General features: G+C 40.4%; 1 protein-coding gene across 1 annotated transcript in view; it reads left to right on the forward strand.

Annotated features, from left to right (window-relative positions):
- PRKN (parkin RBR E3 ubiquitin protein ligase) overlaps nt 1–18279 on the forward strand; it is a 1198020-nt gene that overhangs the window by 590841 nt on the left and 588900 nt on the right. The window contains exon 5 of the mRNA XM_034765264.1: nt 5428–5511. Coding sequence (XP_034621155.1) covers nt 5428–5511 — 84 coding nt within the window. The remainder of the gene's footprint in view (nt 1–5427; nt 5512–18279) is intronic.

Consider the following 18279-nt stretch of genomic DNA (forward strand, 5'->3'; position numbering starts at 1 on the left):
AATACATGGATAGTTTCCAGCCTTCTAATGATTCAAACTATTTGATGAATCATGAATTCTATTGTTGACCTCTGTTTCCGACCTTTCTCTGATTTCACAGGTCAACAACTCAATCTAACTACTGCATTTTGAATAATTTGTCATCTGAGATCTGTAGAACACCTCTCCAGTTTTCGTTTTTTAAAGTGATGATTGCAAGGGATCAAAATGCAGCTACAGCTTTTAAAGTAACGTTAAACCTTCACTACTGCTGGAAAGCAGTCCCAGTTTAATCAAGTTTCTGCCGATACATTTAAGGGGACCTGAATCCTCCTTGTCTTTCCTGTCTTTATCATGGACCTACGATCCTATATGCCTCCCATCCCCTCCCCCCAAAAACCCCAAAACAGAAAAAATAAAAACATATATTAATAGTAAAAGTAAATTCAACTATACTTTTTTATTTTTTTTCTTATTCATTCATATTCCAGTCTTCTTGATACTTAGTTTTTATTCTGCTCTTTTCCCTTTTACATGCGTGAAAAGAAAAATCATTGGTGTTTTTATTTTGATCTGCAGCTTTCTTTAGCAGCCATGTGACTACTACATGAAGGGCAGTCTCTTTAATCTTGCAATCAGGAGGTTTTTTCTTCTCATAATACACTCTGATTAATATAAACTAATAATTATAAACACTGTAATGCACTATGTGTTTCAACAGTGCGACTGATTGGCTGATTTGTAGTTTGACAGATTTTTCTAAAGCTTAGGAAAGAACAAAACAAAAATTGCATTTCAAAGTGCTTATCTCACTTGAATTTGTGTTTTTATTTTGGCACAATTATACCAATGACATTTAGTACCAGTATCGTTAAACAAATGTCAGCATTTTAATTATATTGCATTTTCAAGGGTTTATAACTTTTGCTGCTTTACTAACATGGAAAGTTAGATATAAGATTTCAGCTAAACAGTATCTTTTTAAAATATGTGAAATTATTATTAACAACACTTTACATACCATATCATCTTTCATCTGAAGAGCTGCAACTTCTTCACAGATTTGGGTGATAAGTATTAACCTCATTTTGCTATGGGCCAGTTTAGATATGGACTAAGTGACTTTCCCTTAGTCACTCAGCATGTCAGTGACAGTCAAGAACAGAACCAACATCTCCTGACTCCTTGCCACGGTCTCTAGCTGCTAGACCACTCTGTTTCCTTAAATGCTCAATCTAATACAGAGGTGGGCAAACTTTTTGGGCCGAGGGCCACATCTGGGTTGGGAAATTGTATGTAGGGCCGGGGCAGGGGGGTGGGGTGTGGGAGGGGGTGCTGTGTGCAGGAAGGAGCTCAGGGCAAGGGATTGGGGCAGAGCAATGGTGCGGAGTGTATGAGAGGGCTCAGGGAAGGGTGTTGGGGTGCAGGAGGGTGTGGGGTGCAGCAGGAGGGTTGGGGTACACAGGGGTGCAGGGTGCAGCAGGGAGCTCAGAGCAGTGGGTTGGGGTGCAGGAGAGGTGTGGGGTGTATGAGAGGACTCAGGGCAGGGCGTTGGGGTGCAGGAGGGGTGCAAGGTGCAGGCAAGGGGTTGGGGGGGTTGGGTACAAGAGGGGTTCGGGCTCCGGGGTTGCAGCAGCGCGCACCGGGGCCAGGGCAGGCTCCCTACATGCCTGCCCTGTCCCTGGCCCCGTGCTGCTCCCGGAAGCGCTGCAGCCCCTTGGAGAGGGAGGGAGGAGTGCTCTGCATGCACTGCCCTTGCTGCACCTCCAGGTACCTCCCCGGAAGCTCCCATTGGCCGTGGTTCCCCGTTCCTGGCCAATGGGAGCTGCGGGGGCCGTGCCTGGAGGCAAGGGCAATGCATGGAGCCCTCTGCCCCCCCCACCCGGGGGCCGCATGGATGTGGGCCGAATCCAAAGCCCTGAGGGGCCGCATCCGGCCCGTAAGCTGTAGTTTGCCCACCCCTGATCTAATACCTGTCAGGGTAAACTAAAACACTACTATTGACTTGAAGTGCAAGTTACATCATGCAATAAGCTATCAAAAGGGGGAAAATATATATGATTTTTCTTTTTGGTCTGGGTAGTTTTATGCCTTCAGAAAATGAAAGTGAAAGTTTGTAATTCAGTAATATTTATAAACCACTTTGGCACAATCAACATAACCGTGCTTTCCTTCAAATCCCTCCTTAATAGCCACTTATTTTTATATCTCTTCTTTCTTGCATTGGCACTACTGGCCTTTATTTTATTTTATTTTTCTTTGACTTGGAGACCAGTCCTGGAAACTCTTATTTCCAGATGTTTGGGCAAATTTTATGCTGGTGTGCATCCATTGATTTCAGTGAAGCACCAGCATACAAAAATTGACCTGTAGTGTTTGCTGCTCATGAAGCCTTGATGATGAACGCTATGGCTGGTAATGTCCTTCCAGGATAGGTTATTTGGATTATAAACTTCCTTGTGTAGAGACTTCCTTGTGTAGAGACCTTGTGCCTGATTCTTCTATCACTTATACTGGTATAGCTCCATTGACTTTGAGAGAGTTACACCAGTTTACAATGGTGTAGGTGAGAGAAGAATTAGGTGTCTTGGGTACAATCTTATACTAGTGAAGTCAATGGGAGTTTTACCATTGATATTAAATAGGATCAGGATCAAAGTATTTTGAAAAGCATCATGTTCACATATAGTACTCCATATAAACGTGTGTAATTCTTTCTGGAGAAGGATCATCTGAAGTGATTATGTCAACTGTATATAAATCACTTAAATTCCCATAAATGAAGGTAAAAATCCCACGCACAAAGAATAATGGGAGAGAGGTTTTCGAATGGATCTTTCATCTGCAATTTAAATTACACTAAGATCTGGCAATATACAATAAATATAGTTATAAATCCTTAATGTCTTTTAGGTTATGTCTGATTCCTAGTAAAATTATGGTAATAAGATTGAGTCTCCCTCCTCTAACTGTTGGAGTACGTCTTCACTACCCGCCGTATCGGCGGGTAGCAATCGATTTATCCGGGATCGGTATATCGCGTCTCGTTAAGACGCGATATATCGATCCCCGAACACGCTCACCATCGACTCTGGAACTCCACCAGAGCAAGCGGCGGTAGCGCAGTCGACGGAGGAACTGCGGCCATCGATCCCGCACCGTGTGGACCCCAGGTAATTCGATCCAAGATACTTCGACATCAACTACGCTATTTGCGTAGCTGGAGTTGCATATCTTGGATCAATTACCCCCCCCCCCCCCCAGTGTAGACCAGCCTTGGAAAGGATGCCTTGAGCAAGGTTCCTTTGTTGCCTTACCTCATCTATTTTTAATTTTTGGTTACTTGTTAAAAGTAGAATGTTTGTTTTAAATCACCATTTAGGTTTTGGTTTACTCCCTGCAAAATAATTGAGGAGTCACTATAAAGACTTTTATTCACACCCATTAGTAAAAAAAAAAAAGTTATTAACCTGTTCTGCAACTGTTGTTCTTTGAGCTATGTTGCAACATGTCCTTTCCACTTCAGGTGCATGCATGCCCAGTGCACCAGTAAATAGTTGGAGATTTTTCCCTTATTGGTGCCCTTTGGTGTGGTGCGTGCACTTTCTTCTGGCTCATGCTGCTGTGAGGTAGTATAAAGTTTGGAGCTGCCCCATCAGGTCCTTCTTGCTGGCTGAGATTGGTAGATGGAGCATGTTGGCTTGCTTTGCAAATGTTTTCCCTTCCAGGGAATTTGCTTTTCCTGTATATAGTTAGTGTACTCCATGAATAGTTAGTACTTTAGAATATGTTTCATCTGTTATTTTACTTGTTTGATTTAGAGAGTTGGTTCTGGGTCCCGACTCTTGTCCTTGGAATGCCTCTGTCTCCAGGCTTTAAGAATTGCATTGGCTGCAAGAAGTCTGTGCTGATAAGTGACCCTCCTGTTGAAAATGCCTAGATGAAGGTCACATCTGGGACAGGTGCCAAAGTCGTAGAGACGTGAAGCTCTGAACTAAGAAAGCTAGAGAGGTGAGACTGCATCACCTTCTCGTGGAGGTAACCTTGCATCCACCATGGCGCCTTCATTGTAACAACCTTTTTTCATACCCAATAGTAACTGCAAATAATGCAATCAGTAGCGCTTGCCAAAGGGCTGTTCTTTCCCTAAGAGTTAGAGTGGGTAGAAAGGATATGGTCCATTGTGAGTTCAGGGTAAGTTTTGGGACTTGGTTTTTACAATCTGGCTACAATTTACATTGTCATTAATTTCCCAAATGCTGAGAGATCCAGTTTTTGTTTTTGTATAAATAAACCTTTCACATGGTAGGGTTTCCATATAGTTTACTACTTAATTCCATCAGAAGTGACTGTCCTATGCAGCATCTAAATTTGATTAAAAATGTTTTTAATGGTTAAAGCCTTTATTCTTTGTTCTTGTCGGTTGTATGTGTGTGTGTGAGCTTCTTATTTCTATCACATCATTTTATCATTTGTTTGTTAATAGTAGTTTTGAGATTAACATAAAATTGGAAACCTTATTGTAATTTCCAGTGTTTTGGGTACCAGGGGATACTTGCGTAGCTTACAGATATAATACTTTGCAATTCTGGAATATTAATAATGATGACTGTAGTCTTTAACTTGGAAGTTATTTCTTTTTGTCTATCTTTTATCGGAACCATAAATATTGTTTCCATTCAACAAGTTGTAGCAATGACCATTCAAGATTTTCTATCTGTTTAATTTAGAAATGGCTTTTTTTCTTTAACAAAATATTTAGATGAGATATAATGATAATTTAAACACCATCAATATGGTCTTACTCCCTTGTTGCATACTTTTTGATTACTAATGTGTATTATGTTTAGAGGTGGTGATGATGAGGATGATTGAAGAAAGTCTGAAGCAATTCTCTTGTTGGTTTAAAATAAAAGATATCAAAGTCCATGTGATAGGTAGGCCCAAGTCCTCCCTTGTGTATTGACTTTCATCTCAGTAAAACAGAAGCCACTTAAATGGTTAAGCAAACAAATACAAGAAAGCCACTTAACATTTTCCCAACCTTAGATTCCATATATTCCCCCTCTTAACAACGTTGTCATTTTTCCATTTTCAGTCGATCAACTGCAGGCTCAGATATATATTATTCTGACAGAACATGGGTCTTCTGTAGCTTTTTTAATCATAATGAAGAATATCCCTGGCTAACTTTAAGCTAACTTTAATACAGAGTTGAGAGTTTGAGTGCTCTTAGGAACAGTAGGCACAGAACAGAAGGAGCTGCATTTTCTATTAATGATTAAGCTTTAATGATAAATGTCTTTTTAGCAATGCTAGAACCTTTGACTGTATTATGTTAGCAGAAGAGTAATAAAGTTCCCGTCTAGCAAAGTTCCAGTAAAGAGGAACTTTTATATCTTTTCTTAACAATTAGATTTTAAAAGTTGTTTGGATTTTATTTTAAAGGGTCCATCTTGCTGGGAGGATGTGCTGATGCCAAACAGAATAGCTGGCACTTGCCAATCCCGAAACTGTCGTGGAGATATAGCGGTAAGATATTGTTAAATGTCATGTTTCTCCAAGACTCAGTGTAATGAGACCATTGCAGAAATAAAGATTTGTTATATTACTGATGTAAATCAATAATTCTGTTTAAAATATAGAATCTGTGGCAATTTACTATTTATGTCTAATCAAGTACTTCTAATATGGTTACAAAAGTGAGATATCTCTCAGTCACTGGTCAGAAAATAACATTATCGCCCTGTGGAAAATGCGGAAGATTTGTATTTTTTATGAATATATGTACCGCAGTTTACCTGCTTGCCGATATTCTGTCTGACTGCATTGATTTAAATCTAAAGGAGTTGTTAAGAGCATAGGTGGATTGGGGGGGCAGAAGGGGGCATTGCCCCCCTAAACAATAGGCATAGTTTGGGGGGACATGGGAGGGTGTTGTCACCTCCCCCACCCCACCCCCCCAACTGCAAGCCTCAGGCAGGCATGTGCAATGTTCTGCAGAGGAGACAGGCGACTGCTTCCAGCTTGTGCCCCTGAGGCAGGGAGTCAGAATTTTGTTTGGTGTCAAGTATCAGGGGGTAGCCCTGTTAGTCTGTATCTACAAAAACAACAAGGAGTCTGGTGGCACCTTAAAGACTAACAGATTTATTTGGGCATAAGCTTTCGTGGGTAAAAACTTCACTTCTTCGGATAAGCTTTTGTGGGTAAAAACCTCACTTCTTCGGATGCTCCGAAGAAGTGAGGTTTTTACCCACGAAAGCTTATGCCCAAATAAATCTGTTAGTCTTTAAGGTGCCACCAGACTCCTTGTTGTTTTTGTAGAATTTTGTTTATAAGCAATGTGATTAACAGGTAATTAAGATAAGAAAGGACTATTAGCATGTTTCCTACAGTTAAATGATCTGTTCCAAGCTTGGTGAACTGCAAAAAGTAAGTAGCCTAAATGATAGGTTACATTGTTTCAATTGTTGTACTCAAGAGGTGGTAACAAAGTTACTAATATCTTTCTTTGAGAAGATAACAGATTTTTTAGACAAAGGAAATGCAGTAGATCTAATCTACCTGGATGTCAGTAAGGCATTTGATACAGTTCCACATGAGAAATTATTAGTTACATTGGAGAAGATGGGGATTAATATGAGAACTGAAAGGTGGATAAGGAACGGGTTAAAGGGAAGGCTACAACAGGTCATACTGAAAGGTGAACTGTCAGGCTGGAGGGAGGTTATTAGTGGAGTTCCTTAGGGATCTGTCTTGGGACCAACCTTATTTAACATTTTTATTACTGGCCTTGGCACAAAAAATGTGTGCAGTAATAAAATTTGCAAATGACACAAAGTTGGGAGGTATTGCCAATACCGAGGAGGACTGGAATATCATACAAGATCTGGATGACCTTGTAAACTGGAAAAATAGAAATTGGATGATATTTAATAGTGCAAAGTCATGCATTAAGGATTAACAACAAGAATTTAAACTGGGGATTTATCAGTTGGAAGTCACAGTGAAGGAGAAAGACCTGGTGTATTGGTTGACCACAGGCTGATTATGAGCTGTCAGTGTGATGCGACTGTGAAAAAGGCTAATGCAGCCCTAGGATGTATCAGGTGAGGTATTTCCAGTAGAGACAAGGAAGTGTTAGTACCATTATACAAGGCACTGGTGAGACCTCATCTGGAACACTTAAAGATGAATTCAAACTGGAACAGGTGCAGAGAAGGGCTATTAGGATGATCTGAGGAATGGAAAACCTACCTTATGAGAATAGACTCAAAGAGCTTGGCTTGTTTAGTCTAACCAAAAGGGGAGATATGACTGCTATCTATAAGTATATCAGAGGGATAAATATGAGGGAGGGAGAGGAGCTATTTAAGTTAAGTGCCCATGTGGACACAAGAACAAATGGACACAAACTGTCACACCCAGCCGACAGGAGGCACCCACGAGAGGTGAGTGCGCCCCCAGCATCACACCTTGGAAATCACTTTAATTTTCAACCCAGCAGAGTCCAACCTATCAACCTTCAGGGCATGATATATTTTTCATTTTTAGATGATCAGTATTGTGGTGCTCTTGTTTTAATCTCTATATTTCAAGAAGATAACATCATTATCTTTCTCAAACTTCATTACAGATCTGTCTCATCTTACGCTGGGGTTACGTTTCGCAGTCAGTGCCTAAAGCGAAAATTGCTTATAGTCAAAATTACATTGAGTGAATGGCGGGCGGAATCGTCCGCACTACAGAAACAGTATTTAAATTGTTATTTTTCTCTTTTTTGTTTTGTTTTTTGTTTTGGTTTTGCCAACCATGTAAAGCTGAAATCGCACATGTTAAATGCGCCTAGGATGCGACAGACCTGTAGTTGCATAAGACAGAAGTCAAATGGTGTCAGTCATTCCTGTCCAGGGCTCTTTCTCTCTCCCTCAGTCTTCCCTGTTGGAGCTGTTCTACTCTGTATAAATAGTTAAATATTCCTTGTACCAGTTAGAGAGACTGACTCTATAACCTGGTGCTACTCAGCTGGAATGTGGAAAATGCAGGTTCAGGTCCCTGCCCCAAACCAGGTAGAACCTGAGTGTCCCACCTATCAGGTGAGTCCCTTAACCACTGGGCTGTTAGCTATTCTGGGGTGTTGTTCCTGTGTGTCTGTTTGTGGGGGGCGGGAAATGGAGGAAGTTTGTTTGTTTACATGATACATTTCAGAATGCATCAGATTGAAAACAAATATCGAAACGTTGACACTTTTTGTAAAGCAGAATTCTTGTTTGTTGCCATCCCTAAAAATAACCATTCACCAGCATCAAGTCCTCTGGAAAAGAGCTTTATTCCATAAATAATTCAATGTAATTAAAACCTGCCCCCCCCCCACTCTCTCTTTTCAAATACATATACATGTTGCATTTATGAAGTCCATAGTTCTTAGGGGTTTTTTGCCTAACATGAGAAAATATTATACTTATAATATTTGTGTCATTAAGGGCTATAGCTTCCTTGTTAGTTGGGAAGAGGATTTACTAAAGATTTACCTATTTTTTGACAAACTATAATAAACTAATTTCATTTTTGGCATAGATATGTACTACCTCCCTCCCACCAACCCAAGGTACTATGGTAGTTAGATATAGATTGTTATGCTTCTTCAGGGTTCTTATCTCTTTTAATGTTGTTCACTCATTCTGCTTCTTAGTTTTTTTCTTCAGGATGGATGGGTTCAGTGCATTGTTAGCTAAGGTAGATTCTTTTCGGGTACCCTGTGTATTCTGGTCTGACTCATTTTATGTAGCTGGATTTGCCAGAATAATTAACAATGCTGTGTGAAACTTTCTTAATGAAACTTAAATGAGATGGAATTGTGTTTTGTTACAAACCTGTGATCCAGCCCAGGTGCACCTAGTGGTTTATGAATCTCTTCAGAAATCACAAACTAAGTTTTGGACAGACCTGAGCTGACTTTTTAGCTGGCATTATTTTTTGTCTGTCTTTTGGACTTTTATTTGTATTTTAGTTATACCTAGAACGCCTAGGTTTCAGAGAAGTAGCCATGTTAGTCTGTATCAGCATAAACAACGAGGATTCCTTGTGGCACCTTAGAGACTAGCAAATTTATTTGGACTTAAGCTTTCGTGGGCTAGAACCCACTTCATCAGATGGGAGTTGCCTTACCAAGTGGGGGGGTCAGTGCTAACGAAGCCAATTCAGTTAAAGTGGATGTGGCCCCTTCCCAACAGTTGACAAGAAGGGGTGAATATCAACAGAGGAAAAATTATTTTTTGTAGTGATCCAGCCACTCCCAGTCTTTATTCAGGTCTATCTGTGACAAAATCTTAGCCTTAACTATCATGTATAGATTTGCCTTCATGACATAGGAGATAGTTGTATTACCAAGATAAAGACACTGCTTTAGTACCAGCTCTGATATCATTGATAGTTCACAAAGTGATTTGAACAGCTGCACCCATGTTGTTTAAAGGCCTGTGCAAAATAACGTGTAGTGATCCCTCCTTATCTGTTATCGGTTAGATCTGCTTCCACATAGACATCTGTATGTGCTACTTACCTGCCTGTATTCTTGCTTCGACAGTGGAAGGATTCCTTTCCTATTCACAGAGTTCTGTACTTTTAGTGACTTCCTACATGGGTCAGCAAGCCAGGAGATGAAACTGAAGCTCCATTTTCCAGATAGAGAACAGGGAATGGAAGTTGGGGACTTCAGTCTCTGTCCACTTATGGTCCCCTGTGGGACATGGCAATCAGAGATTGTGTCGTAATTGGTGGATGAGGTGAGTGCATCTGGTATGGGGTCCACATGTCCAAACTCGTTCTATCTGTTGAGACTTCCAACAAATGCATGTACCCAATTCTGGGAGACCTGTCCACTGGGAACTGAATTTAGTACACCAAACAGCTATTGCTACCACTTTGGCTTGGATTTGTACCAGCAGAAGATGATATTCTATATCTCATTATGGATCCTCCTGAGGTATCCAGTTTCCCACAAAAGTTTTTAAAGTAAATAATATTTAGATTAGTTCCTGTTCTAGGGGTTACCACTGACAAATCAGGACATGAACATACTGAATATTTTAAAACTGTGTCCAATCCTTGTGGTGTTTGCTTTTTTAATTGAAGCAAGACTTTTCAAACTAGAATTCATGAAGACAGTTGTGGTTCCTGTTTCTTGTGGGAGTGTTGCAGGAGCTGCATGAAGGTGTACTTTTTTAACCTAGCATCTTGATTAAGAAGATCTGGACTGTATATTCACACATCACCACAGTATTCTAGGATTTCAAATTATGATAATGGATGGATGAACCATTCATTTTACTCTGTGGAAGAAAGTTGTAGGATTTGACCAACTTCACCAACGGCTTAAGCAACCATAACTACAATGATTTCATAGAGCTGTTCCTGCACCATTGTCTTCGTAGATACCTTCTAGCTGGGACCAGTAACCATGAAGCCTATTTGCCTGATTATTTATCATTAAAATATTTTAAAATCTCTTTTTATTTAAATATTTATTAATCTGAGACAAAACTTTTTAATTCTGTAGAGGAAGAATTTGAACATTTGTCCACACAAAGGCAGCCACAGACACTTCCTCTGTCTACCAAAATTAGACATTGATATTACATATCTACATCTGTATTTTGTGCTCATTGTATATAGGGAAAACTATTGATGCTTAAAATTAAATGGGTAAAAAGTAGTGTGGAAAAAGGCAGAGTGAGTATTTAATTGATTCCCTAATGTTATAAACCAGTGAAATCTAGTTGATGACCTCTGTTTCCAATATTCTTCAATTAAATGGCTTTAAAAGCCAAATCTTTCAAACTTGGATGCTAACGGCTAGGCATTTAAATCCATACTAAGGCACCTTAAGTGATTTTCAGAGAAGCTTGATTACCTTTGGCTTCCAGTGAATCCATTTCCATTCAGTGATAGAAATGTTATTTTTTTCAGTCTTTCACTCCATGTTGGGTAGTGCATGAGATAGTCTTTTTGCCCACTCCTATTTTATGTTGGATGGTGTTGTTCATAGCAGAAACAATATTTCTGTAATGCCTTGTCACTGATGCAGATCTTCCTTTCCCTAGCCATGTGCTTTTGATTGTCCTGATGATGGACTTAATGAAGGAGGAAAGCAGGATTACTCTTTAGTGGAATAGCTTCTATAGCCCATTTATCACTCTTTCTGATGGATGAGTAATGAAAATTTGTAAGGACTGTTTATTTTCAGTTGTCAGCAAGTAGTGTTCTTAAACTCAACTAGAATATAAGTGTGAGTTTTGCATAAATGTTTTATTTGATCCGTTTCCACTACTTATAAATCTCGGTTTGTGCCATATCTTCAAGATACAGCATGTTCTCTCTATAATACTAATTTGGCAATATTTCAACACAAAGTTAGTCTCTTGCCAGAAATTGGGAACTTTAATTTTGTTAGATAGAAATATGAAAATACAGGAATTGACAACATTCAAAAGGATAGAAATCAGAAGTTCAATTTAAAGTTAAGTAAAATATTTCAACTTTCAGCAATGATTTCATGAGTGCCTTAATGATACAATGGATTGTAATGGAGGATATATGTTCCAGTGTAGTCAAAAATGTGAAAATTATTTGACTAATTTTCATGGCTCACTTGCTCAGCATAGACTAAAATGAACTTATTTTTATATGATCTACTGCATGTATTGTGCTTTTGAGCCCAAGATATGAGTTTTTGGTGCAAAAGAAATAGCAAATGAGAATTTGCTAATTCTTTGCTATAATATACAGTAATTAAGGGTAACTAGAATGTATAAAAGATAAATAATACACCCTTAACATACCTATTCATGACTGACTGACTACTCTCTCCTTTCATGAAACTGGCAGGCTCTAAGAGCCAATCATACAAAGTTTGTCTTTTATCATCCTCAAAGTTACACTGTTACACTGCTGTAATATTCTTCTCAGTCTTTCTTCTAGTTCAGTAAAGTTTTCAGCTATGTGATGTGACAGTATCTCTGTATTAGGTCTTAAGTTGTAGGGTGATATCCCAAGAAAGATGAGAGCGCACACAAGTTCATAAAAAAGAAAGTTTGATTAGTACATGCTCATCTTGAACTGATGATAGAGGGTAGCCCTCTGTACAAAAACAATTGAATACTTCCTGGCTCTGTGAAGTAGTGGACAAAAAGTTCAAAGGACGCAAATGTGGCCCACTACAAACAATGCATGCACTGAACCCCAAGATTTTTCTCCTGAGTTGCTGTAGTTCTTCTAGACTCTGATAATGCTATTACTGTGCAACACACCAAACCTGTATTAAAAAACCTCCACATTACTCCAAGGAGTGAGCATAAGTGTAGTTCATCTTCTGGTGCTACTGTTGCCTTCTGCTGCTGATTCACAGACACATTTTGATTTGAGATAGAAGAGTGGAAAGTGACACACCCTGACATTTTTAGAACTATTTCATTGACCAGGAATCCTTCCTAAATAAGGAAGAACCTCAATCTTTCATGAGCTATCTGATGGCATATTCAATCAGCAGCACAGAACATTTGTTTTAAAGAGATGATTGCGTCCATCAAGAGTTCCTCTGGTTTTGTTTTTTCTGTTCTCTGTTCTTTTTCTTGAATAGGTTAAATAAAAACCTATGGAAATCAGCGTTCTTCTAGTCTCCAGGATGCTAGGCTTTACTCTTCCTTGAGGGTAGTTGAGTTAGAGCTTGAATTGCTTTTGAGCCTTTGTCATTTATCTAGGCAGCCAGAGGTGACCTTGTCCAATGCAGAATGCAACCCTTGCTTGAGCATCAAAGTCCCATAAAATGTGTGAAAACGTTACTGATAGTTGACCATTGAAATTAATTAGTGCAAATGGTTTATGGAGTGCTGCTTCCAAGCAGAAGAAATTTGTTCTGTGTCTCAAGTTCTTCCAGTCCTATGCCCGTATACTGAATTTTTAGGACACTTTTTTTAGTCAGAAGTTGATGCAAGCTGATTCTATAGACACATATCCAGGTGCTTGTTTCCTTATACAGGAGTGTATGCCTCTGTCTTTCTCAACTGCCCTGTAATCATTAAAGGGGTGAAGAGCCGATTTGTGACATTGCATTCCTAATCTCATTACTGACCAATTGTTTTCTTTTTCACCAGACTAGGAAAATCAGTAGAAATTTGTCATGTTCTTTAAAAGGGGAGGATCCATTCAGTTCTCCCATTCTGGTTTCTATTTGCCAGTTACTTAACTAGGCTTCCTCATGAGTAGTCCCTAGTGAGAGATTAGCATCAGTCTAACCAAAGGCCAAGGGGACTCAGAGTCACATTTGGAGAGAGAGAGAGACTCCTAGATAAACTCGTTCTCTTTAGAAGGGCTGAAAGAAATTTTTCTTTTCTTTTTATTATTTATTATTTGTATTATTGTAGGACCCCATCATGCCAGGCACTGTACAAACACAACAAAAAGACAGTACCTGCCCCAAAGAGCTTACAATCTAAGTATAGGAAAAAAGACACCAAATGGGTACAGACAGATGGGGGGAGTACAAGGAAACAGGAAGACAACATTGTTCAGCATGACCGGCAGTGGTCTCAGCACACCAGTAACCTAATCATTGTTAAGTCTTTTGTAGGCATTAGAGCAAATTAGAGTTTTGTGGAGGGTTTTGAAGGAGGATAAGGAGTTAGTTTTGCAGATGTTTCAGGGAGATTCTCCCAAGCATGAGGGGCAGCATGAGAGAAAGCATGAAGGTCCTTGTTTGAACATTTAATAAGTGGGTGATGGAGGCTGACATTGTGGATCAGTTGGAAGCAGCAGTAAACTTATCAATACTGAATGGTAAGGTGAGTGTGTGCCTGAAGGGCATTGAAAGTGAAGACAAGTAGCTTATGTTTAATATGATAGAGAAGAGTGAATCAGTAAAGGGACAAAGAGAGAGGTGACATTCTCAAAATGACAGGCCATGAAAATGATCTTTGTAGCAGCATTCTGAATGGATATGAGCAAGGCAAGATTGTATTTGTCAAGGCTAGAAAAAAGGATGGGACAATAAAGAAGACATGTGATGATGAGAGCCTGAATCAGAGTCTTAGCTGTCTGGATGGATAGAAAAGGCCGTATCTTGGAGATGTTATTCAAGGAGAATCTGCAAGAATTAAACAGACTGGATGTGAGGAACTAGAGAGAAGTCCAAATTGAAGATGGCACTCAGGTTATGGGCCTGGATGACAGATAGAGTGATCCACAGTGATTGAGAAAGGAGATGGCAAGGAGGGTTTTTTAGTGGGAATGGAGAATAAGAGCTCTGTTTTAATCATGTTGAGCTTGAGCTGATGGCTAGACATCCATGAGGAGATGTCAGAGTGAAATAGACTGAGATTTTTGTTTGGAGAGAGAAAACAGGTCTGGAGTAGAGAGGTAGGCCTGTAAATCATCCACATCATAGTTGGTTTTGTGTTTGTGGATGCGATTACCCAGAAATAAGGTTTAGAGGGAGAAGAGAAGTGGACCAAGGGGCAGAGCCCTGTGGAACTCCCATAGAAAGCTGGAAGGGAAGGAAGAGGAGCAGGGCCGTCCCTAGCCATTTGGGTGCCCTATGCAGCCCCCCCCCTGTGAGGGGGGGGGCCGCTGTGTGGGGCCCTAGGCCTCCCCCCCAAGGTATGGGAGGCAGGAGCTGAAGGGGGGCACTTTTGGGGGCCCCACAGACCCAGAGTGGCCCGGGGGATTAGAGGGGGGCCAGGAGCAGCCCGTTCCACTTCCCTCACCCCGGCCCCAGCCGCGTTGCTCGGGGGAGGAGGATTGGGGGAAGGGATCCCTCCCCCCACTCACTGGCAGCAGCGGGAAGCGAAGCAGCCCGGCCCCAGCCCGCTCCACTCTGCCAGCTCCCAGCTGCGGCGCTCCGCTCCCACCACCGGTGGGAGCTGGGGCAGTCCTTTCCCCAACCCGAGCGACATGGCTGGGGCCGGGGCAAGGGAAACCTAGTGGGTTGGGGTGGGCTCTTATTCTCAATTCCCACCAAAAAACCCTCCTTGCCATCTCCTTTCTCAATCACTGTGGATCACTCTACCTGTGACTCAGGCCTTTCCCCTCACTCACTGGCGGCGGGAAGCGGAGTGCCGCGGTTGGGTGCTGGTGGAGTAGAGCGGGCAGGGGCGGGTTGCTCCGCTTCCCGCTGCTGCTGGTGAGTGCGGGGTCACTGGGGGAAGAGGTGGAATGGGGGTGAAGCAGGGGGAAGGGTAAGAGGCAGAGCGGAAGGAGTTGTCCGGGGCCTCACACCCCCCTAGGGACGGCCCTGCCCCTTGCAGGGGGACGGACCGAGGGATAGAGCTGGTCACTTGGGCTGGTGCTGCCACGTATGCAGCATGCAGCTGCCTAGGACATCGTGAAATTTGGGGCAGTTTGGTGCTCCAAATTCCATGGTGCCCTACGCAGCTGTGTATGCCTAAGGACGGCCCTGAAGAGAAGGATACTCTGATGGACATGCTGAAGGAGTGAATAGAGAAGTAGGAAGAAAACTAGGAGAGGACAGGATCAATGAAGCTAAGGGAGGACAAGATTTCAAGAAGAGGAGCATGGTAGACTGTGCTGAAGGCAGCTGATGGGTCAAGGAGGATGAAGATGGAGTAGTGGTTCTGAGATTTGGCTAAGAAGTGGCTATTGGAGACTTTGGTAAGAGTAGTTTCAGTGGTGTGCAAGGACTGGAAACCAGATTAGAGAGGGTCTGGAGTGAAACTGGTATAGAGGAACTCCAGACACTGATTGCAAACAGTGTGTTCCCTGAGCTTAGAGATGAAAGGTAGAAGGGAGATGGGGCAGTACTTAGAGAGGCAAGTGTGGTCAAGGGTGGGTTTATTTAAAATGGGCTTTTTAAACATTTCTTTAAAAAAAGTCTTTAAATTTGCCCCTAAATGTTCTCGGTATTAAGTACAAAGATTAATTGCTCCAAGGTTACCCAAAATATCTTAGATTCTCATTATGTCATGAAGATGGTGTAGTTAATGAACTCCCTGTAGTGAGCTTGGTCTAGATGTCCTTTCAAAAATAAGGGTTTTCATTGAATAATTTTATGGAGACAAAATGTTTAAGCAACTCAGTGAAACCTCACATTGTATCATACCACACAGTTAAAACTCAGCACACTTTTTCTAAAGCCCATTTAAATGGATCAAACCTAGTAGCTCAAGGACAACATAAAAATGGGCTGTTTATCAACTAATTTCAAACCAAATTTGAGTCGGAGCTACTGCAGCTCTCTTGTGGTTTTGCACAGTAATGGTAATAATTAAAACATATGGTTGCTGCTGAAAGTGTACAGTTGTTGCATGGACTTGAACAGAAATGGTAGATACTGTACCTCACATGAAATACTATTTACTTACTATTCCTCTTTGGGATTAATGTTTGCTTTTTCTGGGAGTGATTGGGACTGTAATTTTTGATACGCCTATAATGAATTAATTTATATCTCCAGGTGCAAACTGCCTCTGGCTTACACTAAATATCTTCTTATAATTCAGTGCATAAATTACCTATCTGTTAAGGTAAAATATTAACTGCACAAATCTCTTACTGTAATTCTCTAAAATGTAAAGATGAACGATCTACAAAGAATGGTATCATGCAACAGAGTAAACTCCTGATCCTGAAAGGAAGGATTGCATTACATCTCAATTTAAGTCCGGCAATTATTAATCAGCCTTCTTCTTTTTATTCAAGTTTAAGATAGTCAAAAGGTTATCAAGAATCACTGATAGTTTAGTCTTTTGAGTAGGTGTCTAAGGAGAGAGAACTATGACCTTGCTCAGAACTGCAGTGGAGTAACTCAGATAGAACAGGGTCACTAGATCACATATTAGAGGATGCATCAAATGCCAGGAGGGATTTGCTTAGTCCTGGAGGCATAATACAGAATATATTTTGTTTGGACCCTTAAGACCATATGGGTTGGATTATTGTCTAGATGTGCTCTTGAGACACTATCACCTGATAGGCAGAAAGAATTCCTATATGTCTGACAGGGATAAAATCAGTTATAGAAGGGTCAAACAGGGTTGTAGGGTCAGTTATGGTTTGCACCATCGTGCACACAGAATAATGAAAATAAATATCATGGAAGTATAAGTTTACAATTTGATATATGGTTCACTGCTGTGCTCTTGGTGGACCAAAGTTCTGTTCAGGAATATCAAATTCAAGAGATCAGCAGTCCATTATTAGTATAGCCAAATTGCATTTTCATTTTCTAGATTAAGGATCTGTGGAATAGCAGCTGCTCCAAGTCCCAAACTATATGTTATGCACTGAAGCAAAAAGTTGCAAAAGAAGTAACAGGACTTTAGGGAGGCTCCTGCATTTCACTGAACAATGAGAATCATTAAATGTCAATTCCCTATTCTAATCAACCTGTATTGCATAGCACACTGCCATGCCCAGTGCAAAGTATAGTTGAAGCTCCTGTTTTCCAATAATGTAAAGTTTATTTTTGCCCCCAAATATATTTATGATGGAGTGATAGGCTACTTTTTCTTTATAACAATGTGTGCATACATATATATTGACCATGTAACTGTACAAGTATGAAACTAAAAAATTAGATGCAAATTCAAAGGAACCTAAACATATCAAAGTGTATGTGTGTAATGTTACAGAGGTGGAATTCACCCCTTTTTTCTTACCATCTCTACTCATTTTTCCAAGTTCCTGGTCTGGATTTTTATTTTATATTGACAGTTTTGGGGATTCATCGTAAACATTTTTCCTTCTCACCCTGTTCCCACCTTTCCATTGGGTGTTACTGTGATCATGCTAGCCTCATATTATATACTTCTTCCTTTCTCCTGCTATTTTAGGTTTGTTCTTCATTATTTTATTCATACCCGCTTTATGCATCCCAAGGTACAGCTGTCATATATGAAGGTTTAAGAAAAATGTATTCCTAGTTTTAGAAAATTATCCCTAAATTGAGTACAATATGCAGAGGCTGGATGAAAATAATAAGGATTACTCATTATGAATGGATGGAGTAGATGTTCTGAGACTTGTAGAGACTAAGGACACAATTTTTGAGCTTGGATGCATAAGTATAAGCACTTAATTCAGTCTTTAGGGATTTAATACCTGGCTCACAACTCAAATTTAAGTTAATGGGAATTGTATATGGTTGGCATCTTTAAAAACCAGGATACTTATTTACAGTAAATGCGTAAATATGGATATAGGTATATAAGTTCAGATGTTTAATTTTTTTTTAAAAAAAAGGCCCCAAATGCCCTCTCACCTAAATAAAACTTGGGGTTTGATTCATAG

The sequence above is a fragment of the Trachemys scripta genome, chromosome 3, assembly GCF_013100865.1.
Source record: "Trachemys scripta elegans isolate TJP31775 chromosome 3, CAS_Tse_1.0, whole genome shotgun sequence".
Taxonomy (NCBI): Eukaryota; Metazoa; Chordata; order Testudines; family Emydidae; genus Trachemys; species Trachemys scripta.